This window comes from Parambassis ranga, chromosome 10, assembly GCF_900634625.1.
Source record: "Parambassis ranga chromosome 10, fParRan2.1, whole genome shotgun sequence".
NCBI classification, from domain to species: Eukaryota; Metazoa; Chordata; class Actinopteri; family Ambassidae; genus Parambassis; species Parambassis ranga.
Window position 1 is genome coordinate 21,370,998 of NC_041031.1, and position 26,053 is coordinate 21,397,050.

The window sequence follows — 26,053 nt, forward strand, 5'->3', positions numbered from 1 at the left end:
GAAAAATGCCGTGCCGCCAATGAGGATGTCAGATTACAGAGCATTTGTATGTGTCATATTTATCATTCTGTGCTTCGTTTGGAATGAGGAGGAAGATTAGAAGGATGTTAATGACTGAGGGGAGTTTCAGGGTGCCAGCAGAAGAGCTTTTTTATTTTTCTCTCCATTGTTCGCTCGAGCCTGTTCTGCTCTTCTCTGGTCCACTTGTTGCTGCTGGCAGGAGGCTCAGGTCTAATTACATCACTCCTCAATGCTGTTTGTTGTTCCCTTAAGGAGTGTTCGGCTGCCAGACACACACACACACACACACAACCCTGATTATGAAACATTTCAAATTGTTTCCTTGAAGATTCATCAAACTGGAATGGAATGGTGCATTTGGAGCCTATAGCCAAAAGCTTATTTGTAATGAATTGTTTTGAGTGTGTGTGTCTGTGTCTGTGTGTGTGCGTGTGTGCTCTGATACATTTGATTAGAAATCTCAAATTTGTGACAGTCAGCATTTTTAACACGATCTTAACGTAAGTCCAGACACTATTTTTTAACACCTGACTTTAACCAGTTGTGTTTGAATGACTAACTGCACGTGTTAAGTGAGATGGAAATAATCATTGCGACACTTATAAGGCACAGAAACAGACATTTCAGTGTCTTCTTTAACGCTGTTTAAAGTCAGGGTGGGATTGGTATTCAGTGTGTGTGTATGTGTGCAGATGGTTGAGCAGGATTTTTGATGGGAGACCCGGCCCCAGTTTGTTGCAGATTGCAGCGCCATTTTCAGAGCTATAAGTGTGATCATTGTCATAGCTCTTTAAATGGTACTGCTGTATGCATTCAAATAAACAGCACCGAACTGAGAAGGACCAGCAGCCATGGCTCAAGAGGAAACAACTTAACATGTAGTCATAAGGTGTGGAGAAGAAGGAAAGACACTGTGTGTGTGCCTGAGCTGTCTGTATTTATGAATGAGTGTGTGAGAGACATTGATCTCCGGCCTCCTCAGACTGACAGGCAGTAGGGCATTAGTCTGTCATACTGTCTTTTACTGGGTGTCTTCTTTGTTTTTTTATGAGAAGTGCATCTCGTATCTTCATGTGACAGATTTTAAGCATTCAGGAGCAGAACAGAGAAGTGACATGATGGCTGGCAGGGGTTAGCAGGGCAGTCAGTGACACTCTCTTGTCAGAGGAGCTGTCAGACCTCCATCAGTCATCGTTCAGGTTATTTATGTAGCAGAAGTCTCAGCGGTGGACGGTGTGAAGGACGAGGCTGTGAGTTTATAAGCCGCTGTAAAAAGCTTCACCGCTTATTCAGCTTATGATCAGTCTTTGATCGCACACTGAAGGGCCGATGACACGTGTACACAGGCACATTTTTACAGGCCCTGGATCATACACTCGATGGACTTTCCATTAGACTGTGACGATTTATGATTGACAATCCAACAAAAAAGCCATCAGTCACATTGATGTGTGAGATATCTGGAATTAAAACGTGGACCAGTGTGGCAGCGTGTTATGACTCTCTCTCTCTCTCTCGATGTAAAGAAAGAGTCGTGCAGTTTTTGGTCAATAATGTCAGTTTAGAATATTTTTACCAGTTTTTCCACGAGATGTGAAGCCGCACGACCAGAATAATGCTTGTACACAGAAACACACATCATTCAGTCAGTATGACTGTTATCACTGGTTCAGTTACATAAGCAGAATGGTTTCCCAGGAGAGTCACTGGATGATGTGATGACATGTAAACAGGGTTTTTTTTTGCAGTTTTTAAGTTGCTGTAAAGTTTTTTTTGTCCTAAAGTTTGTGTTTTCCGCTTGCAGCCGTCTCCAGCAGGCCTCTGTGTGTGTTTGACTGTGTGCAGTGAACCTTGGAGGAGCTTCTCTCGGAGGAGTTTTTTTTTTATTGCTAAACAAAGTGATTGTGGTGTGTTTTTATTTTTACTGCCCACACTTGCTGGCTTTTATTGCTGCGGGCAGCTATTGGAAAGAAATACCCAGAGTGTTGATGTCTATGGTATAGAAGAACGGTTTGTTGTTGCCGCTACACTCGAAGATAACTGCACAACTCCGTCCCTGAAAATAAGTACACACTCAGAGTGACAACTGGCCCCAAACTTTATTACAAGGACACAGTGGAGGTCACACACAGACAGGACAGCAAAGCTAAACAATGCACAGTTATATGTAACACGGGGTATTTTAAGAAAAGGAATGGTGATAAAGTTTTATAAATAACTCTCTGCACAGAGATAAAGTCAGTGAGATATCTGCCCTCAGCCCAACAAAAGAGGAAGAAGAACGTCAAACTGATTTATGTAGTATGATTAAAACAATAACCAACGTGCTGTAAATACACAGTGAGTAAAAAGACTAGTGCAGCACAACATCAAGGCAAAGCAAGTACACCATACATATGCCACAGATATACGACATGTACACTGAAGAGAAGTGAGGCTTCTTGGTGCTGTTGCTTGGTGTGATGTGCTCATACTTATGTGTTCCAGTCGAGTGGCCATAATTTGTCATACACATAAAAGGAGTTATAGTCCTAAAAATCAACACATGATAAAAGCATGAATAGTTCTCTATGAATCAAACACAGGGTTTCATCTTGGACAGCACGCTTAGCTGGAGGAAACCAGTTTATACAGCAGCGCCCTAACCTGCTGGATGCAGCAACAGAGCAACTACCATTCATGTCTAGTGTAGGATGCAGCCTGCAGGATGATCTGTGTGGTCCCGGCTTGTTGTAGCCAAACCTCAGACCTGCAGGCTTGGTCCTGGGTTGTATGATGCCACTTCCCGAAGGAGGAATCTGAGGAAGCAGGAGCGTGCCGAGAGGAGGAAGCTTGTGCTTGACTCATATTTAGTATACTCATGTAGCATAGAGGCAGACATTGAGAACATCTCCATGTTTGCTGCTGTGGTGGACCCTTCCAGGTGCAGCAGATGCAGCTGTTGTGTGTTGGGTACAGTGTATCTGAGAGACTCTACCTTAAGAAAGGTATTACACTAAAATATCATTTCTCCTTTAATACAGCGTTTCATAAGCATCTCATGCATCAAGCCTGTATTCCAGCTGCTTCAGTGGAGCCTCCCACTGTTGACCTCTATTACCTGGCTTTGACGTTGTTTAACTGCCAGGTTGATTAATGTCCTCACAAGCTGTGTCACTTTAAGGCCAAGCTTCATGCAGGCCTGCTGTAGTTGATACTCACAGCAGCACACTGGCCTTCTCCACTCAGCCCTCATCACATTACCAAGGCTGAAATTAACCTGAAACGATAGCATTGTCATTTCCTAGCTGCAGCAGAACTAGAGGCAGAGATACACGCTGAACTCAGCGAGCAGCCAGAGAGCTGTCCTCAATCAGTAACCACATTAAACTGGTCAGGAAGGCTTTTCACTTCCTAATTGAATTGACTCGCTGTGTGGGCCGCTGCCTCGCTCACTTCACCTCGCTGTCTGCCCAGCTCCTTCTCTGTCTGTTTGTTCCTCTGTCTCTCAGACACACACACACACAGCTCTGTCAACTCTGCCAAGATGAAAGACGACAATTACCATAAACAGCGTAGATGCATCTGGCTCACATCTGCACACACACACAAAATAAAATCAGCACGAACCGTCCATACGTGCTCCACAGCTGCCACATGTGGTCGTGAGTGTCCATCGCCCATCTGTTTTCCCAACACTCCAAGTGATCTGTAGGTCCACACATACACATTGAAGGGTTAATCATGGCCATCTTTTCTAGAGAAAGATTTATGAACTTTTTTTCTTGATGTCTTGCTTAAATTCACACTTGCACCATAACAGAAGCAGAGCTGCCATGCACACTTTACAACCAGCTGGACATGTTTATAGGTCCTAAAACCAGAGTGACGCACTTAAAGGCAGCACTGGGAACAGCCAGGTGTTACCGAGTCCACGTGTAGCATCAGGTCACCTCAGCATTCCTGCGGCTCTGTAAATTACACCACACAGTGGACAGTTATTCTCAGGGGAGTCCTCAGACTTGGTTAGTCCACCATTGTCCTTAATCCACCTTTTCTTTCAAATGAATATGTAGCTACAGTAAGATGGATTTCGGTTGGACTATCACTTGACTTTTGACATCTTAGAGTTCTGGTTTCCAACCTGGGGTTCATGACCCATTAGAGAGGTCATAAGTCTTTGTCTGCTGAGGTTCTTCTTGGTTATCTCTTCATATAAAGGCTATAAGATAAAGAAAGATAAAGATTGATCGATGTTAATTTGTGCTAATGAAGATGAATCACTTACGGTGTGTTTGTGAATGCTGGGGCAGCTCTGCCTTTCTTACATGCAAGTAGAGGGACTCAATGACTTTGATACTAAATCAAACTGCTTTGAACCTCATCTTTGTCCGAGCTTTACACCTCCTGCATGCAGATTCTCCTGAAGGTCTGTCTCTGTGCTTTGCTCACCGTACAATAATTAGCAGCCTGAGGCATCATTACGAACACCAACACTCTGAAGTTGTTGCTATGCCGCCCCGCTGCTTTGAATGATTATTTTTGGGAGAAAGATGCACAACAAACAGCATCAAAGATGGTGAGTTTGGAAGGTCAGCAGTGACATATGTGAAGTTAGAAGTTTTCATTAAGGAGAAGTTTATCATTCAGTGTGGGCGGCACCACCTCTGTGACTGGAAATAAAGCAGCAAATATGCAGCGGCTTCACATCAGGGTACGTATAGGCACAAATATTTATGAAGTTTTCTTCCTATATTGGATCCAAATTTTTGTGGGCTGCACAGCATGAGATGGAAAAAAGGCAGGGTTCCCTTTTTGTTTCCTTCTCAAGCACATGCAGCATCTTCCTTCTCATTTTGCTTTTAAACCCAAAGCACAAATATGCACACACACACACACACGTCGAGCCTCTCTGAGGTTTCATTCATGATTACCCCTCGTCTGTTTATGGAGGTCTGTTTATTTTCTTCTTTCTGAGCATCATGTAAATATGAAGATATTTCCTCTCCTCTCACGGGACTCCACGCTGCACAAATGTAATTTTTCCTCCCTGCCAGGTAGAAAGCACAGCTTGGCAGGAATCTTTCCACTCGCTGCGCTCTCAGCCATCCACAGTGTCTCACACACAGAGATCTGACAGGGATGGAATCTGCAGAGAAAAACAATATATTGTTTTACATCTGGCAGGCATAGTTGTAGTCCTCATACCTACATGGAAAAAAATTCCAGAGCTATATGAGTGGCTTGAAAAGGGTCCCTAACATTGATTGTTGGTCTCTCACTCTGCCGGCGTCACACACAGATGCAGGGTCGGGATCTCAAAGCATCTTAGAGGCAGTGACTGTAGGCAGTGTAGACATTAGACACACTTTAGAAAGGGAAACTGTTCCCTTCTGTGGTCTCTATTTTTGGCTACGTTCCCCACCCGCATAAACACATTGATATGTGACTGGAGAAATAAGCCCGCTATGTTCCACTTTCTAAAATATTGACCTCTTGTTTTTTCTCATTTTAATAATTTGCTCTAATTTGTGGTGGACGGGGTTAAGCAAAGTGTATCCATACTAATGTATTATTGACAACTCCCTTATTTAGGAGTGAGACAGAGATGGCATCAGGCACAAAAAATAAAAGATATTGATCCCTATACCTAACCCTGAAGCAACCTAAAACAGCAGACAAAGCAAGTAAACATCAGGTTAAAACGACCCTATTATAAATCAAACCCTGCTCTCCTGGATGCACTCTGACCTTTATTACTTGTACCATTGAAAACAACACAAAAACAGGTACCTGCAGCTTCACAATAGGCCAATAACAGCAAGCGCCCATATGTACGCCACAGATGGACTGACCAACCAACCAACAGGCAGACTGAGATCATCACGATCCTCCGCCCGGGTCACGGACAGTTCAGTGATCAGATTAAAACCCTCCCAGTAAGCTGCATGTTCCATTCCAGCAGCAGTGAATGTGTGCTGGAGAGGGATGGCACATGTCCATGTACAGACGGTCCTGACCTCTTTCACTGTATGTGCACTGATTTCACACACACACAGACAATGTAAAGAGACAAACAGCTGTCGCAGCGTCATTGTTATTGGATTTATATATGGAATTAAGTCATCCCTGCAACAGCCAATCATTTCAAGGAGCAGTGGTCAAACGTTTTACATGATAAGTTAGTAAGACAGACAGACTGAGCTGAGCTGAGCTATTGTTTAAGCTGGATCCATACTCCACAAGAACAAAGAACTTTCTTCTCGCTCCCCGAGTGGCAAGAACGGGCACGGAGTATTCACACTCCCCGAGAAGCGTGTGTGCAGAACTCCTCATACGGCCCTCTCACTGCAGCACACGTCACACACAAAAGGTTGACAATGCAATTTTATTGCAAATTGTGAGCACAGTCGTGGTTACCTGGCCTAACGAGGGCGTACAGTATGACAATAGATAGAAGGTTACTATAGCTGACTGTAGCAGACCTCTGGTCTGTGTGAGTTTAACTCTGTGAACGTGTGGATGACTGTCTGCAATAATACATCCCGTCTCCCGGTGTTTAATGTGCACGTCCAGCCACTGTAACGCCGTGATCAATACTGGGATTAATTTTTATCGCCACCTTGTGGACAGACGCTCTCCTCTGTGCGCCGTGTCTCTCCTTCCAGGAGCTGTTTGCCAGCTGCTCATCTAAACTGTCCATCGTCGTTGTACTTCCTCCTTCTGTCTGTGCGTTCTGCACCTGAAGAAGCTCTTGCGCTTCACCACATTCATCACGCCCACCGACATCCGAAATTCCGAGAAAAAGTTCTGCCCGGGCCATGTGTCCGCGAGAGTTCTTGTGGAGAATGGATCCAGTTTTAGCCTTTGAAAACAAGCAACAAGACTCATCTGTTGTTCAGTGAGTCTTTGACATGATTTGATTATTTACTGTCCGTCCTGTTCCTGTTAACACAATAACAGTGGAACCCTGTGATAAATCCAGAGGTTTAAGATGGAGGTAACTTGATTTTGGTCAAATGTGACTTGGGTTCAAGGAGGACCTGATTGGACTTTGGTGACCAGACATCAAAACCAGACATATCCTGTTCTTGTAAATAACTTCGCAGGGATTCCTTGAGTCTGGACATTTATGGATCTAGACCAAATCCTATGACTTTGACAAACATGTTACAAGCTTTTCTAGTAGAGCAAAGTGTTTCTGTCTGTGCAGCTGACATACACTCTGACAGTATATCCCTCTATGTCAGTATGAAGGCCGTGGTGCACAGAGCAGCCTTCGGCCAGGCTCGAACCCTGACCTGCTTCAGCTCTTCATGCTAGCTGAAGTTGTGCTGATCCCTCTGGCCTGCTGCTTGTGGTCTGTGCAATCTTCTGTGCAATCTCCTTGTGGGTGCTGTGGCTAATAGGGTGTCAGTGTGAATCTTTCCCCATCAGATACACAGAGAAAAATCTCTTTTGTCAGTGTGGGAGGATCTCATTTGTCCAGACAACCAAACCGACTGGTTAGCCAGCAAGAAATAATGAACCTCAAATCAGTGAAGTGAAAATAAAAAGGTCTCATTCCAAAGAGGTGCTTTTCCATTTTAGGGAAAAAATGTTATCATGTGTTGGAAAAATGCTCGTGGTGTTCTTCACGTTCAGCTCTGTACGTTTATCTAATTTTATCTGGTGAACTGATTTCTTGTCAACATTCATCAAGGTTATTTATTCATGTTTGGTTCCATTTGTCACATTGGTCACCTGAATTCATGAAGGTTTCAACAAAATACAGTTATAACATCACTGAGCAACCAGTGATGCTTGAGTTTCAGCCTGTCACCATGGTAACCAAGAACAAGCTGGTTAAAGATGTTGTGATGTTGTTAAAGAGACATTATAATAACCTAGCCTACTGGAGCTCTTTATATATAAACATAAAGCATGTGTTCAGTTATTTAAACGGTTAAACTTGATGATAAAAAGTAAGTAAAAAAAAAAAATGTGAGCTGAAAATCAGCCGAGAGGAACATCCTCCCTTGTTCTTTATTCCTTGAAAGGATCCTTAATCATTGCATAGACGCTGTTATAGGATGCATAACTTTAAATCAGGTATGGCGCCAACAGTGTGTACCTGCAGTCACACACACACACACACACACACACACACACACACACACACACAGTAGTGGTGATTTTTTTCTCATTCCAGTCATGTAAGCAATTAGTTGAGGAATGTTGCGTTGCTGATGTTAGTCATCCAGAAATAATCAAACCTCTGATCTACTGAGAACATGCAGTACACTGAGCTCATTCCTACTGCGCACACACACACACACACACACACACACACACACACACACACACACACCGTGTCCCTGTTACCTTCAAGCTTGGACTGCTCAACTTATGTATTTTCAACACAACCTCTTCCAAAAGGTTTCCTCTCCCACACCCTATGTTGTGGTCAGTGTTTGTGCATGTTTGTGTCTACATGCTGTACAGTATGCACACACACACACACACACACACACATGCGTATGTGCTGTGTTGACTTCCCCACAGGCCCGCCTGTGTTCTTCACCCTCATGCATCAGTGGACGTGTCCAGGCTAAAGCCTGTTCTAATGTTCTGAGACAAACAGAGCAGGAGGGTTGAGTGTTTTCTGCAGTTCAGCTCAGTTCGCCCACAGCCTCCCCGAGAGTGCTCTCCACACAAAGTCTTCACTGTAATTTCTAAGTAGAGGTTGTGTATTCTGTTACCTGACCCGCTGCGAGGAAAGAAACTTTAAGAATGCAGAGGCAAGGTTAGAGGAAAATTCTAAAAAAAAAAAAAAAGAGCTCAGAGGATATCTGCTGTTAAGTGTGTGTGTTCTGCTGTCTTAGCATGTCATATGTAATTATGTCATTCCAGTCTGATATCAAAATGTAACAGCCATGTTGGTCCACACAAGGCTCTGCAAATGTGAGCACTTTCTGGCCTTTTTGTTGCTGTTGGCCTGCATGTCAGCATGCAGAGCCCACGTTGACTGCAGCTTCACCCCAGAGTTTGATTTCATATGTGACTGTCTCACATCCCCTTAGTTACTCTCATTTTGTGGTGTTTTCCGACACATTCCAGGTTGGATCATGATCATGGTTTTGGTTTAAACAAACACTTTCATGATATCAAACACATTTGTGAAGCACTCTCCTATCTGCAACCAGAGAGTCCCTCTTCAACTGATGTGTGTGAGATCGTAACCTCTGTTCATTTGAAAAATCAGCCACTGCTGTGCTTGTTCTGGTGCAGATGAGCTATGAAATAAATCCTTTTCACAACACCGACCACACAGCAACAGGCTGCAGGTTAGAATTAAGGTTATGAAGTGCACCACAATAAGCAAAGGACATCACTAAAGTCTTTATTGTGATACACGAATGGTTATCACATGGCTGGGCTCGACGGGTCAAAGCTAACACATGAATCCAGACAGACAAAGCTGAGCACAGCACCCACAGCTACATCCATCTGTTTTATCAGACTGGAGCCCATCCCAGCTGTCAGTGGGGCTTGAGGCTTGGTACACATTGGACAAACACAGACAACCACCCACACTCAACCACTACAGCCAATTTAGAGGGTTCTTTGTCCCTGTTCCACCCAAACAGAGATCGGCATGATTAAAAACTAGCTGACAAGTCACACAGCATCTCTGGAAAAGTGATTTAAGGAGCACTTTTAGTTTTTATTTGGGTCCCATCCACTAATATGGAGGAGCCAGGGCTTCTGACCCATACTGCAGCCAGCCACCAGGGGGCACTCCAGATGTTTGGGCCTCATTTTTTTAGGATCTGTCATATTGTCCGTCTTTGTACAGTCAATGGTTGAACCCCTCTTGCTCTGAGGTGACAGTGCTTTTCACTGCGACATTGTGCTGCCTGTAAAAGGTTTTTATGATTGAACTGTTTTCTCAGCTCAGCTTCATCACTGCTGCTCAAAACCTCTTATCAAGGAGGAAAAAAGGGAGGAAAACCCATAAAATACCAGGCTGACTCTCCTCCTCCCCCTCCATCACAGCACCGATGCAGTGACCTGCGTCACATCCAGAAAGGCTTCATCGTGCTGAAAAGAAGGACGCCCTCCTCCCTCTCAGTCTTTGAAACTGAGCTTGAAATTGCAGATGGTATCTGTGTGACAAAAAGGAGAAGAAAGTTTGTGTGCAACGAGCGACGCTTTGCAAAGCTGCAGCGACTAATCCCACACAGCTCAGCGGGGGGGCTAACGGTCATTAGATCCTAACGAGGGAAGTTGACAGAGAAGATGATGCTTTATATGCTGATGAGCAGAGCAGCTGCGATGTGTCAGACTCAGAGGAGCCATTCTCTCAGCAGCGTTTCCTGTTCTGAATTATCACCTGAGAACATATCATATAACGTATTTGTTTATGAGTCAGTTTTTGATTTGGCACGTTTTAATAGAGCGCAGAATTGCTGCACTCTATTATAGTCAAATTTTTTTCAAGTTTTTTCAGAGGTTTTAGAGGAGGATTTGCACTACAGCCGTCGAAATGTGTTGTAGCCTCACTATGGTAACCAGGAATCAAGTCGAGAGGCTTTGTGAAGAACCAGTTTTTACTTATGAAATGTCTGTTTTAGTCGTTTCCTGCCAGCTTTCTTTGATAAGTCTGCAAAGTTCACAAAGTTACAAACCTACCATTGTCTGCCTTTAAACCAGTTTCTCATTAACCTCTCAGCTCTTGGCGCAGTAGGTAAGTAACATGCAGCTGCACTACTCCAGTGTTTTACTCTCCCTGTGTGTTTGTTCTGTGTAGATTGGTTTCCTCAGCCCGGGTTAAAAAATGTCTGAGTTTTCCCAAATGCTTCCTGACATGTCGTCAGACCAGCCCCGTCGAACAGGGATGGAAGATATATATATATATATATATAGGAGTCCTTCTGAGTCCTTCAGCAGACCTGATGTCAGCAGTGCTACTTTAGCACTGAAAACCTTAGGTGTGTCTTTTTGTATCCTAGACTCAGTCAACACAAAGTCTGTCTTCGTCAAATCATCTTCAACCTGAGACACTGCAGAGCATAGCCTGTATGTACAGAATAGAACTTATGGATGTACGGCACCATGTCATCTGGGCCAGTCTGTGCCCATGTAAGCTGGCATTTTACAATTACTTTGAATTTTTGGAGCCGCCCTCAAGTGGCCACTTAAGGAACTACAGTTTTTGGTATCACATGGCTTTCATGTGTTGCCCGTTTCCCCTTGGCCAACACATTGAAGCCCTTTCTGTGTCATTTTTTCATTTCACTTTCCAAAAAAAACTAAACATCTGGGTTGCCACCTGGTGGCTCGCTGCAGTATAGTGAAAAACCGAGATAGTATATCCTTAATTCTACATGACTTTGCCTGCAACTCATATGCTGATACAGAGTTTTCCCCACAGATTAAATGATTGCACATCTTCCTCTCTACTTATTTCTTCTCTCTGCTTTTTGCCCTATCTCAGGTGATGACCGTTGCCTTCTGTAATTCGTTTTGCAGAGTTAATACTTTTGCTTACCCGTGCAAAGTCACAAATAAATCCTCGTTGGAGGTCAGAAGGGGGCAGACATCGTGGGCTTTGTATAACAGTATATAATGATTTTCTTCTATCTTAAAGTTTTAGAAAGTCACCGTGCTCTTGTGTACATTTCTTCTTTGTTGCTGCACTGCTGCCACACTCTCCTGGTGGCTGTGAATAACTTTTGCATAAAATTCCCCTCTGGCTCTCGTTCCAGTTACCTCGATGCTGTGTAATTTCTTTTCTATTCAAATTCTGGTCTATTGTATTCATCTCACATTTATCAGCCTTTCTCCTCTCGTCCTTCCATCCTGCCCTCCCCTCACCTCCCCTCTCCCTTTCATCACAGCGGGCTCTCGTTTCTCTTTCGGGTGTTGTTGCTTCAAGTAGCGGCTAAAACAGGCCACTTGCTGTCTTGGTAGGTGGTGACCTGGATGGAGACAGACCCCCCCCCCCAGACACATCACAGACAGGAAAAGAAATAAAGGTGTAGAGAGGTTTCTGATTGTGATGATCAAATGTTGTACCTCAGACAGAAAGAATGAGGCCATCAGACAAAGTGGAGAGAGAGGCTGTGATTAGAGGAAGTGAAGAGAGGGCGAGAGACCTAGAGTGGTCATCAAGAGAGCGAGTGAGTGGGAGAGGGAGGCGGGGGGTTGCAGACAGGACCGGCAGCAGAAGTGGAAGATTGGATCACTTGTGGACAAAAAGAAATGCTTTGAAATTTCACAACCTGCTGCAGCTGTTCTGTGGTAGAAGAAGCTCCAGTGTCACAGGCTTCAGCCACACACCTGTTTCCAAACTATATGTTCTAATGACGAACAGACCTTCATCGTGCTGCAGGTGTCCTGTTAGCAGCAGGTTTAACGTGCCTGTTCACAGGTTACAGCTTCCTGCCTTATAATATAGGGCAGGAGGTGCAGTGGTTTTCTCTGTTTATGCTCTTTAGTTTACGCTTTGAGTCAGGTTTCCAGCCTGACACACAATACAATTTTCTGCCTGACAAGGAACTGCTGTGGACCTGTGGCTTTATTTATTATATTTATTATAACAATGAAAACATCCTCATATAGTTATTATATTATACTATAGAGACCAAACCAGCTTTTATACCAACTTTTCCTGCTGCAAAGATGCACATGTGGACAACATGGAGGTCTAAGGGGACTGAGTCCAGCCCATCCTTACCAAGAAAACATAACATTATATTTCAGTCCTTGGAAAAAGGGCATGTGTGCATATTTCTCTGGCCACATATCGACGTGCTCATGGGGGCAGGGGCTCGTCACAGTGGTAGCAGAAAATAGTAACTGCACATCAACAGCAGTTTTTCTTTTCCTTATAACATGTATGTAAGGTTATATATTTATGGACCTACTTACTCTGTTTCTAATGCCTCACCTTAACTAGTTGTTTTTATGCCTAATCCAGCCACAATTAATAAAATCAAAACTTAACACAGGGTGAAAACTAAACAGCTTGCAGTGTTAGGGGTACCTGAACCTCAGAGTCCTAAATGAAAGTCCGCTGCATTGCATGTGGCCCCACATTCAGATGGAGATGTCAGGTTTATAAATATATACAGATATAAAAAATGAACCAAACCAAAGTAAATCCAGCCTGCAGCTGGTGTTTTAAATGACAGAACCAGACTCCCTGTATATGTGTACTGTATGTTAAGACAAACAGGATGCAGTTTAAATCCCCTTCCTCTCATAATAACTTGTAGTTTTCTCTGTTCACCACATTAACCTGTGAATTAACCTCTGTTAATCTTCTGTAAGAGCTCGACCTCGCTCCGTGAAAATCTGCTTAAACTCTGACTAAACAAAGCAAGGAGGCGGTGTCGAAGCAGCGCTCATTTCCACAGGTTAATTCTCAGGTTAATGCACTGAGTTAAAACACTGTGGTGATAAAGTGTGAAGTGCATTAATTCACAGTTTTCTATGTCATGTAGAATATATCCAGCTTCTTTAGTCCTTCGAATATCATTTAAGTGAAAATCCTCTCTGACGTCGGATGTACAGTGTCTTTCTCCGTCACATGGAGCGTCAGATGTCAGGGCCCTTTATGAAGATGAGTGTTCGCCACATTGTTGTCCAGAATATGTTCTGATGTTTAGTCTGCCTGTAATCCGGGCCTTCTGTCTCTCTCGCCCTCTCTCCCTCCTCGGGCCTCATTAAACAAATCTCCATCCTGTTGACTCAGCTGTGTACAAATCAAACCACAAATAAACACAGGACGGATCCAGACACATGACCTGCTTCCAAACACAAAATGAAATACATGCTTCTAATGGTCAGAATGGTTCTAATTCTGGGCTTTTTTTTAATTTTCAGTCCCATGTTCTCTTCACGTATTAATCTTCATGTACTGAGAGCTGTAGACAGAATATGAGAACAAACTGTATCTGCACTCTGTGTTAAAATGTACAGTTATATTGCAGTTTATTGTGCCGCCTCGTTAAACCTACTCGACTGTGATTGGTCAGTTATTCACAGTCAGTCATTTCTGATGAACCAACAGTTGCCATGCAGAGCTTTGCTATGGACTCAATTTGATTTTAACGACAACATTCTGTGTAACATTATTGATCATGTCAGGATGATATGGACCTGCCTTATTGTGTTAGCATCCCATATATGACTCCAAAGGTCATTGACAATAGTAGCGCTTGTCATAATGATTGCCCAAGAGCCTAATAGTGCAATTTGCGACTCGGTTACCATGGTTTCACTTCCCATTCCTTCTCCTGACATCTACTGCCTCCAAGTAACCTCCGGTTAACCATTCATGTTGACACTGAAGTGCTACCTTCAGTTTCACATATGTGGCATTTTCAGGTTCATCATTATAACTTGTTGTTGTTGTTGATTTTCATTGCATCCATAAAGTTACTGTCTATAATTTGCTGCTTGCATAATTCAACAGGATGTTGTATAATGTGCTGCATTAGCTTTCTGCACTTTAACCCCAATACAAGATCAATAACAAGTTATCAATAATCCCCCGCAGCGGTTTTCCAGTCATGACCCTGACCCTCCAACATCTCTGCTTCCCCACCAAAGAGCAGAGCAGCGACATCACCAGGCCTGCTGAGGCTCGGGGGTTTAACGCCGCAATGTGGCAGCAATTTTGGGTTCTGCTCTGGCGAGAATCTGCATCTGCCTGTTTCCTTTTGAAAAGCTCTAAATGTTCGCGGCTGTCTGGAAGCTGCATTTCACGGCCAGTTTGGCAGCAGGAAGTGTCTTTGGTCAGGGTGTTTGTATAAACAGCTCGTAATGGTTTTAGCCCGCAGCGAGGCCTCTGTGGCGCACACGTACATACTCAGTTACTCCACAGCATGTATGGAAATACACACACATGCATACGTGTGGACTGCAGAGAATTGCTCCTCTCATTGAAATTCACTGAAGCCTATAGAGTGCACAAGTGAGAGCTATTATAGCTGCCAAATGAACTCATTTTAACAGCTCTTGATTGTGCAGTAATGCTGCTTTTATATAGTACTGTGTGTGTGTGCTGCTATAGAAATGCTTCTTGTGTCAGATGAGAGTCGAACAATCAGTGTACGAGCCGGTCCTATGATATGATAAATAGATGTTTAAATGTGTTTAGGACTTTAGACACACCCACACACACACTTGAGTAGTTACTGAACTGTAAGAGAAGCAGACTAATCTCTCAGACAATCACATTTGTCTTTACTCACGTTCACCTCCAGCTCTGACGGGACAAAAGATGCTGATGGCTCATTTAGCTGCTGATGTAGGAGCTTTCCGTCTCTATCAGTGAATTTTTTTGGCTGAACAAAGAGAACTGTTGTTGTTCATCATATTGTCAAAACACATCAGTTTGGAGAACACATGTTTTTCTGCTCAGCTTGTGTGCGAACACATTAAGTGAGCACATTGAAAGCCTTTTAAGATAGTGGAGTTATTATCTCAGGCTCCTCAGCCTGGTTTTTACCGTCACGTCAGTGCCACTAATGTCTTGTAAGGATGTCAGCTTTGACAGATTCTCTCTATCAGCCTCCTGTAAATCTGCATGATCGCTTTTCCAGACAACGGGACGCTGAGGATGTTGAGCCATCACTACATCAGGAGAATCTGTCTGTTTAAACCATTTACTAGTTCATGGAGAAAAAGACTCCATCATGGGGCCCGCAGCTCCTTATTTCTTCTTTTGTCTTGTTTGTTTCTTCTTCTTCTTCTTTCATTTTCTTCTGTGCCCTCTTCTTCTTCACAAAGTGACAAAATGCAAAAGATTTGATTATTGAAATTAATGATTAATTATTTTTATGACTCAAGATTTCAGCTTTCCAGAAGCTGTAAGTGGAAACATACTGCGTGTCCCTGGTTTGTTTTATGTTTGTGTTTCTGAGAAATCAACCTATTTAAAACCTACAAATAAGCAACAGAATCTTAGAATTTAACAGCCGGTGCAGCATTTCGTAATAACTGCAGCTGATTGCATGGTGTCTGCTCCATCACCTTTAGAGAGTTGTAATGGTCCAATTATAGTGGACTAATAATGGTGAAAAGTTTCTGCTTTCTGAAAACTGACGCTATCATGTTGTCAAAGTTCTCCGACCAACAGTCCAGAACCCCCAGAAAGTGTGAAAGCAGTACAGATGTCATGCTTAGACTCTTTAAACACTTGTCTTTTTTGATTGTTTATGCACCATTAAGGATTTAAAATGATGTCTTACCCCTAAACGGATGCTTAAACAGGCTAAGCTGCAGATGTAACTCTGTTTACATGAGATGAGCTGTCGTTTTGCATGAAAACAAATCAGTCATCAAGAACTGGGGCAAAATACAAAGGCTGCTTTGAAATATGAGAATCATTAAATAGTTTATAGTTCAGATTATTGTAAGCTTCAGTTGAATTATTGCCTTTAGATCTCTCTGTGCACCTCTTACATCTTCAATGATTTCATTCAGTCCTTTCTCCTCCCTCCAGGTATTCTGTCCTTCACAACGGGAACCACACAGAGCAGGAGAAGAAGTCTCTGCACACAGACACAGCGTCCTGCGAGTCCTGCTTGTGACCCTCGACGACTCTACAGTCACATCTTCAGCGGCCTCGGCTCACAGCTCATCACCACAAACCACAGAGTCGACGGAAAACATGCAGACGCCTTCACACACCCAGAGCTGAAACCCAACACAGTGACGCTTTAAATCCAGCAGAGCTCCACAGAGAGGCCTCCTGGGCCCGGGGGAGAGGAGCAGAACCTTTCCAGCAGAGGGTCTGGTTTTTAAGCTTTTAACCCAAACTTTGCCTGTGGTGGCGTCAGTTCTCTCACCTGCAGGCCCGCTGAGACTGAGCTCGTCCAGTCGAACTCAACCAGAGCGAGAAGGCGACTGTGATCCTTGTCAGCAGGCCTGCTGGTCGCTCTCTGTGAAGTCCACCTTGTCTTGTGGGGAACCAGCAGCTCCGAGGGAGTGTGTAGGATTATTTCACAGCACAAGATGTGATTAATGACCATGCCGGGGAGCCGTGGAAGAAAATTATGTTGCCAAAGCTATTTGATACGCATCGAGTGGACTTATTTCTGAGTATTATACGACGCTCCCTGATGTTTTCCAGTACGGTATCGAAAGAAACTGACTATAGATGTTAGAAGTTTGTTCCTTGTAAAATGACCATAATCAAAAAATGAGCTTTTAAAACAAGTGTTGTTCATGAAAAGAGTAATATTTTTCATGTGTCTCTGCCTTGACACAAAGCTGAAAACCTGTTTGTCTCCCAGGTTCCCAGCTTCCCAGCTCTGCTAAATCCTCGCTAAGCTGAAAGGAAAATGTGGTTGCAAGGCTGCGTTAAATCCTTGACCTAAACTGTCGAAGTGCATTATTACAGAGGCTGCTAGCTCACACGCCCGTCTTCACCGCTCCACCGAGCCCCGTCGCAGTGATTGTTTTCCACAGTAAGTTCTACAGTAAGAAGTTAGAACACATTAAAGGAGCTCATGAATGATTCAGCAGGCATTGTGGTGATGTTGGGAGCAATGTGTGCCTGTGTGTGTGTGTGTGTGTTGCCATGGTGATGCATGTTCTCAAGTATACATGCATATATGTTATGTTAGTATGTATGAAACACCCTTTTCCCATCATCCCACACCGTGTGGCTGTCGCTGTTCCCTCTGCTCGCCCCGGAGGCCGTGACAAAGAATGTACCCGAAACATTTCCTATTCATGGAAACAGAGAAAAGTAAACTGAACACAATACACTGTGACCTTCAGCATATAAACAAAAAACAAAAAAAACATTTAATCAAAAGGCCACAGGATGGCTGCATCTCACTACATGATTAGTGGCCACTTACACTACGAGTATTAATTAATGCTGCGGCCACTTGATAACACAGGAATTCTGTGGGGAAGTGTCCACATGTGGCCAACAAATCAGTGAGTGAGTCACATGATCCTGCTCATGCATCTGTTGTGGAAGTGTTCATTTCATATTCATACTGCCTGCTCTGGAACAGACAGATCTAACTTCCTGTAAAGTACGTAAAGATGCTGCTCACTGGCCCATCTACTGGCACAAAGTGGTATTACACAAGTTTAGCTAATCCTAGTAGATACTGAATATGAAGAAGGAAGGATCCTTAAAATAAAATGTCCATTTAAAGACAGGATAGAGCTCTGTATTTTCTTGGTTACCATGGCGATGAGTCTTAATGACACAGGAGGTAGCATCAACAAGGAGAGTTGTCCGATAGAATGTGATGGAAGCCCGTTGCCGGTTCATATGGATGTCGTTGTTTTTCAGGCAGCAGATCATGTTGTTGAAGGTTCAAGAGGTGCATCCATGGCAACAGAGACCCAAAAATGATGTTTTTTGTTTCTATGCTAAAATGTAACGATGAGACTTGACGGACTCACCTCACAGGTCAAGCATGGGACCGTTGTGTCCAGTGTGGGATGAGATGAGTGTGAGGATGTGTGGATTTTCTATAACAAGCCATCGTCTCTCTGCAGCTCTGCTTTGCATTGCATTCAGAAAAGTCCAGCTACTCCATGCTTTCACTGGTCATTCTGTGTATCTGGTGGCAGCCAGGTTGGCAGTGGTGGTCCTTTGTTGGATATTTATTCTTTGGTTGAAGGCTCACAGGAAAAAGTGAAACATATAGAGCTAGATTATTGCTTTAGGAGTTGTTACAAAGAATTTAAATCACAGCTATTCATGTTTTTTTCAGAGAAAGTTCTCATCTCTGTCTAAAAACCACAAAAAATGTCCAATGTATTCTCCCGAGCCAAAAGAGGAGAAGACACAGAGAAGAATCCGTTTCTAAACAATGCTGCTCAGGAACAAACACGGCCCTCTCAGATTGGTTAATCAGATGAAAACACTGTTAATTCACTGGCACAAAGAAAAGCCAAAAAGCTCTCGACAAGGCGGGCTAATTACAAACCCTCACAAGCCCATTGACCCAGTTTAGGAAGCCACGGTTCAGAGGAAATTATCCAATCAAGGCTGAAATTTCAAAGCTGACACCAACACAACTCTCCTGTTATTCCAGATGCACAAATATGCTGCACACTTCACAGCTGATCCAGGGAGAGAAGTTATATCATAAAAAAACACTGAAGAAACTGAAGAAATTCAGTGTTGGACCAACTGATAAAAACTGTGTGAGGAAATTCCCACTTCTGTGTCCAGATTGTCATTTCATGGAGTTCTTACACTCACTTCTCACAATCTGATAAAAAAGAATCTGTCCACTTTACCCATAATTCTTTGCAATTTGATATGATTTCCTGTCGCTAGATAAGAAGATGTTCTCACTCCCAACAAGTCGAGCTGTACTTGAAGCTCCGCTTTGGTTGCAGAATACATTCTTTCCCTGCAGACAGCAGCACAGGCTACCAGAGGAGCCCAGTCCAGCAATTCAAGTGCAGATTGAAGCTGCTTTGTGTGGCGTCCTTGGAGAAGCATGGAACTTGTGTGTCATTCAGTTTTTGGCTCAGTTCAGCCGCTGCCTGACTCAGTGACTCATGAGGAGTTATCCTGTGCGCTGCATACAGATGAAGCCATAGGAGGACTTCACTGGATGATATCTGGAGGGTTTAAAGATGCATCATGATGCATGATGGGAATGGATGTGGTGTTTACCCTGTGAATTCTGTGCCTGGTTATTTTAGTATGTCTTTATTGTTATTTAAACTGTGACCTTGAAGCACAGGCACTTTTTTCTGATTTCAGAATCAATGTAATTATTCTCCATTCTTCCTAATATGCTTTTCAATATAATGTACTGTATGTCCAGTGTTATTTAAAATCGGGATAAAATAATTACCCACAATTCCAAGAAAACTTTTTCCAAGAAAAAATAATTTAATTAAAACTAAATAAAATGCATTTAAAACACATCTCTCAGTGTCTAAAGACCCTAAAACAATCACAATCAAAGCACCTTTGTACCCTTTCCCTTCAAAAACTTTACAACTTGCAAATAAGGCATTTGTCTAGTTCATGTGTGTAGTTCATGCCCTTTTCAAACCTGTCATGACATCATAATCTTTCCTCAGAAAGTGTTTTTTATGATAAATTAGAATGTGTATAGATGCCACAGATGTAAAAAATAAAACACAAAAAATAACTAAATTACTTTACACCAAATATTTTTCCAGGCCAAACTGAAAATGTCTTTATGAAGGACTGAAAAGTGCATCATGCAGCAAAATGATCAGATTAGTAAATAGAGCTGTCAGCTTTCTCTTTTTTAATGTTTGCATTGAGGAACCATCACATTATGGTAGTGTCCGCTTTAAGAAGCCTTCATGCTTCACTAACATGCCCTCTCAGCGAGGCCAGAAACAAAGCCCGCTCCACACGGCGTAAATAAGACACGCTTCTAAAGAAAGACGTCTGACTCATGAGATGCAGGTTTTTAATAAGCAAACCCACAGATTTCTTTTCAAACAAACACGTTTGTCTGTCAGTGTAACTTTCTGGTTTCTGGAGTCACTCATTTTTCTTTTGTTTTCTTCACTGTTGTATCAGCCGCCCACTTCCACGGCTGCAGTTTCCATGACATCTGTGAGTCTCCAGCTGAACGTCAGGCTGTGTGTGTGTGTGTGTGTGTGTCCATTCTGGTGTGGAGGTGTTTGTACATGTGTGTGCTGTGTGGGAAGCTCCTCTTCACTCTAAAATTAGGAAAGCGATAAGCTCGCCTACATCCACCGAACTTAATGAGCGAATATCTGAAAGAAAAAGACCGTTTTTGGAGACATCACAAGATGAAGTCAGGCCCAAGCATGCGAGAGAGTGAAGGGGTCATGTAGCTATTTCAGGGAAAATGAAGAGAGCGGAAAACCAAAGGGACTTTCAAAGCGCGCAGCCACCTGTGAGGAACGTTGGATTGGAGTTCTGTGAAATTCAGTGGCGGGTTCATTAGGGGTGTTAGTTCGAGCCGGTTGTTTGCATGTTTCGGGGAACTCAGAGCGCCGGAGGTGAGCTGTGATCTGAACTCTCCTCTGATTCGTCTGTGTGTTTTTTTTTTTTTTTTCAAAACCTTCAGACCCCTTCTGAGAGATTCAGCTGCCATGTTGAAAAGCCATGAATCCCCAGGATTTAATGCGTCTTTCACAGCAACCACAAACACATTCTATCAAAGTAATCGAATGTCCTCAACCATTCCCACATCGCAGTCCTTAAAGAGATTAAATCTTACTGAAGCATCCTTCCACTTTAAACTTATTTTATTCTGTGATTTTCATCGTGCCATAAAGTCAAAGTCAAAGTCTTCTGTCTGTAAGGGGGCAGCTGCAGACGCCACAGACGCAGTGGGGCCCCTCAACAACATCACCATTATATCATAAATAATCTGACATCAACAAAAAGTCTTGATTTTCTTTGGCTTTCATTGTTATTATGTGGGTGGAGACGGGTGGGGCTGCCCTGTGGAGGTCTGCTGCTGTCATTGCATTGGTACATCAACACATCCTAACAAATAATGCCACATTTGGTCGTTAATACAACCGCCAGATACCACAACAGAATACTGTCATGTGATCGGTGACTGCGGTTAAAGTCTCCCTGACACCACCAGCTGTTTTGTTTTCAGTTAAGTTTCATTTTATTTGGCATAAAAACCTGGGTTAGGTAAAGTGTCGTCCAACAACACACAAATTCATAACATTTTACAGCGAAAGCTTCTCCCTTCTGCCGTCGCCATTTTAAACTGCCACTGTGATGAGTCCCCGCCCCCGTGACCACATTTAGCCACTTCGGGTTGTGTTTTTTGTTGATGGGGATGGGCTGGATGCTCGTGTACTGCAGCACAGAAAATCCTGATAAACCTGAAACCTTCTGAAGGCCAGTAAAAACTTCACAGTCTCCCACCTGCAGAAAGGAAAGACAGCAGAAGAGGATGATGGGAGTTGACAAACCCCCCCCCCCCCCAGAATCTGTAGCCTTTAAACGCCTTTAGCCTCCTGAGTACCCTGTGTGCGTTGACTTCATCCGTTCGTGTATTCAGTATTTGAAGAAACTGTGATCAGCAGGTTTCTGTCCATGTACAGGTGTGAGTTTTGATTTCAGATGCTGGATTATAAACTTCATGTAACCTCACAGTTAACATTCAGTACTGAAGTTCTCAGCACAGCCTCTCTGCCTTTTTTTTTGACCCCCCTTATTATGGTACCTGCCTTTTTAAATGTCGATTGCAGGAATTCTAGCAGCTGCTCGTCTAATCCTACTTTTTTCTTTTTCTATTTCTATTACATGATACAGTGAGAGTGATACAGATGTGCTGTGTACCGTTGGATTTTGCCAGCAGATGCCATTTGTAGAGGTTTTTATTGGAAGTCACTCCTGCTCTGTGTCCCTTTTTATTAATTTATTCATTTATGTTTGCAGCTTACAGCATGAATGTGTATATAAACAATTCTCCCACAAAACTGTCCAAAGGAGACAAAAAACAACTTTTATAAAAACTCTTCAGTATTTATTTTGACAGAACAAAAATGGGTATTTTCATGTATTAAAGGACATAAAAGGCTTCTCTTGCAGGGAGCTGAAATGTGTATGACTCTTTTCTGTTGCTATGTGACAGTTCTGATAAAGGCTAATTAAAGATTAAAGAGATGTTGATAATCCCGGTGTTGACTTTCTTTGTGACAGCAGCATCGCAGGCAGTTTATATACGCTTATTGAAACGACATTAAAGCTGCCACTTCAGGCAGACAGGCTCAGCCCTGTGGCCCAGCTGCGTCTCTCCTCCCTCTGACATACCTGAAGCCTTGACGACACGGAGGCACTCGAAGGAAGATTAAATCTGCAGTTCAGGGAGAAAATCTCATGAGATACCCACATGAAGGACTTTAACTTAACAGAGATACTCGAGTGTGACGAATGGAGCCACGCCGTTTAACACACCAGGCAAGAAAAGTCTCGCTGTGTGGTTCAGACGTTTACACCACAAATCAATGACATCACAGCTGGATTGGTGAGATGATGCAAAAACAACACACACCTTAGCCTGGTCATGTTTTACTGCTGTGCTCCACCTTCTACATCCTAACAAAGAGGAGGGAGATAGGACAGGGTAACAAGAATCTTTGTTGTCACTATGCATGGCACAATGAAATTTTGTTCAGCAGCTCTTGGCTTAGGCACACAGTTGGACACATAATATCAATGTCAATGTCAGCTTTATTTATATAGCACATTTATAAGGGCATCGCCCACCAAAGTGCTTAACATTAAAATACATAAAATAAACTGATAAAATACATAAAAGAAATAAACTGCAGTAAAATACAATAAAACACAGATACAATCATAAAACATAGAATCTCCAAGAGCTGCCAATACTCAGGCAAAGGCCAAGGTAAATAAGTGAGTCTTAAGTAGAGATTTAAAAGTGGTGAGGCCATTTGCCGACTGACAGCTAGAGGCAGAGCGTTCCACAGAGTGGGAGCCACGACTGAGAAGGCCCGGTCACCTCTAGTTTTTAAAAGAGATCGGGGGCCCTCCAGAACCATTTGGTTAGCAGACCTAAGAGCTCTGGAGGGCCGATGCAATACCAGGAGGTCTGATAAGTAGTCCAATTCTGTGCTTCACCGGTAGCCAGTGAAGTGAGGAAAGCACTGGCGTGATGTGCTCGCACTTTTTTGTCCCGGTGAGAAGGCGAGCCGCTGCGTTTTGGACCAGCTGCAGACGGTGAAGCTCTGACTGTCCAATTCCAATATATAGGGAGTTACAGTAGTCTAAGCGAGAGGTTATAAAAGCGTGGATGTCACTCTGTAATGACATATAATAAAAAAGAGACATGCTTAAAATATGCCTGGTTAAATATAAAATATACTTCACCTCTTCACCAGGTGGGACGTGTGCATGGACCAAGACAGGTCAGATGTGATGTGGATGCCCAGGAACGTGATGTTGTCCACCCGCTCCACCTCCTCCTGCCCTTGAATGAGGAGAGGGATGTGCTCCATTCTCCTGGATCTCCTAAAGTCCACAATGACCTCCTTGGTCTTGCTAGTGTTCAGGACAAGGTTGTTGTAAGGGTAAAGGGGGGGAAATTAAAAAGACACTGACTGCAGATCAACACAGAAAGTTTAATGTAACACTGAATGATTAAAGACTTCCCATTTAACTTTAAAAAGTGTCTACATGATGTAACAAAAGAAAAACAATGTTCTCATCTCCTGTCTTAAAATATGTAAAACACTCTGTGTCCCACTTCTACATTCAGTTTGGTTTCCAGACACGATCAGAGCGGACCGAGCTGCTCCTCGGTGATATGGAAAGCAGCTCCAGATCGTCCTCGTTTGTATTTACACACTTTACTCCAAAAAAAACCTGTGACACCGAGACACTGCTCAGACTATGATTCACGTCATATTTTCAAAAAGGTTCAGGGACGAGGAGCGAGGAGCGAGCCGCTAACGAGGCCTTCATCTATGTTTAAATCTCTGACTCATTTACATTTGTATGAGAACATGTGCGCCATTGATGAACGTGCATGTAAACACACATACTGTCATGAATAATGAAGTGTGCTGAAATAATAATGACTCGGTTTCGGTTTAATGGCGCCTTCTTTGCTTTGCTTTGGCAGCACGTTGTAGCTCAGCTGGACTCCATTCGTCTCCGCAGACTGTAATTTGTGCACAGCGGCGACCTGTGGGAAGAATATCCTCCGAAAAACACACATCATCCAGACCAGAACGTAAAGATGCATTAGGCAGAGATGTGCCGACTAATATGAATTATTCACTCATTGCTACATAGGCCTTCACATTTGAAGAGAAAAGGAGAAAGGCGATAACTGTTCTTTCATGAACTTGAATTTTCACTTGCGTTATAAGCAATTAAACCTTCATCAGTTCCAGACAACCTCAGGATATAATTCCGTCGGCTGTTTGCTCCACATCCAGTCAGTGAAGCTTGCAGCATTTGACCAGGAATGTTTGCAGGTTTCCCTCCCCTCCGGTGTCTGTTGTTTGCAGCTTGTACTAAAAGGAGACACATTCATAAAAAGCCCATAAAATGCAGATATTTTTATCAATACAGGGAAGCTCTGAGCCACACATGGACAGCAGAGAAGCTGGAGAACGTCTGATTTTAGCAGCCTCCAGTCCAGGAGTTGTTGTAGAAACAACAATCAAGCCCATTTAAACATCATCAGAGTTCACAGCACCACAATTATTCACTCTTCAGTTAAGTAAATCCTCTTTAAGTCTGTGTGATACAGTGTCAGAGCTGCAAACAGGAAAATAAATGTAGTTAACTGAAATTGCCTCATAAAGAAATGAGATAAGATATAATCTGTGTGGTGCTGCTAGCTTAAAGAGATCAATGTTACTGTCATTGTTTATGTTTGCAGTTCATTGGAAATCCAATTAAAATAATGTATCAGTTTTTTATTGTTTTGATTGCTTCGCTTCTTTTTCAGTGCTTCAAAGCTCAAACCAATTAAAAAGCATTGTGGACAAGTGACACAACTAACACAAGCAGAATGAGCAGGACAAGAGGAAGACGTGCAGACAAGATGGACGGACAGCGACAGTGCAGTTAGCAGCCGGTCTACATGATGAGTCAATTCGATTAGGGAGAGAAAATCCTTCCTGACGAGAGTCTGATGTGGTTACAGATTGAGGACAGCTCACTGACTGTTGCCTGCGTGTCAGTGACAAACTGCCAGCGACACAAACACAGGCTGGCACCACAGCCCAGATGGAACTGAAGCCACAATATGTGTGTTTGGCACTGCTTAAAAATCCAACATGTGGGAAACCACAGAGACAGTCAGCTGATTTCCACTGTAGCAGCTGCTTTAGGGATTAAAAATGAATGATTCTCCTTCAGCTGTTAAACAAACTGTAGCCTAACCTCTGAATGTTGATGATGATCATTGAAAGGTCACATCACTCAGAGAACATTTGAGAATCTGGATCTCAGAAGAAGTCAGAATACAAAGACAGACCATGTTCCTCCATCTACACTGCACGTCTGCACAGCTTACCGGCTCCTACCAGCGGCTCCAACGCTCCATAC

At 43.1% G+C, this 26,053-nt stretch overlaps 1 protein-coding gene across 2 annotated transcripts in view; it reads left to right on the top strand.

Annotated features, from left to right (window-relative positions):
* Window positions 1–17,215, top strand: part of htr4 (5-hydroxytryptamine receptor 4) — a 122,058-nt gene extending 104,843 nt beyond the window's left edge. For both annotated transcript variants that reach the window (XM_028416456.1, XM_028416455.1), the window contains one exon: window positions 16,499–17,215. Coding sequence is in view for 1 of the 2 variants with exons in the window: in XM_028416455.1 (XP_028272256.1) it covers window positions 16,499–16,586 (88 nt within the window). In the remaining variant the exon portion in view is untranslated. The remainder of the gene's footprint in view (window positions 1–16,498) is intronic.
* The last annotated feature ends 8,838 nt before the right edge of the window (window positions 17,216–26,053 follow it).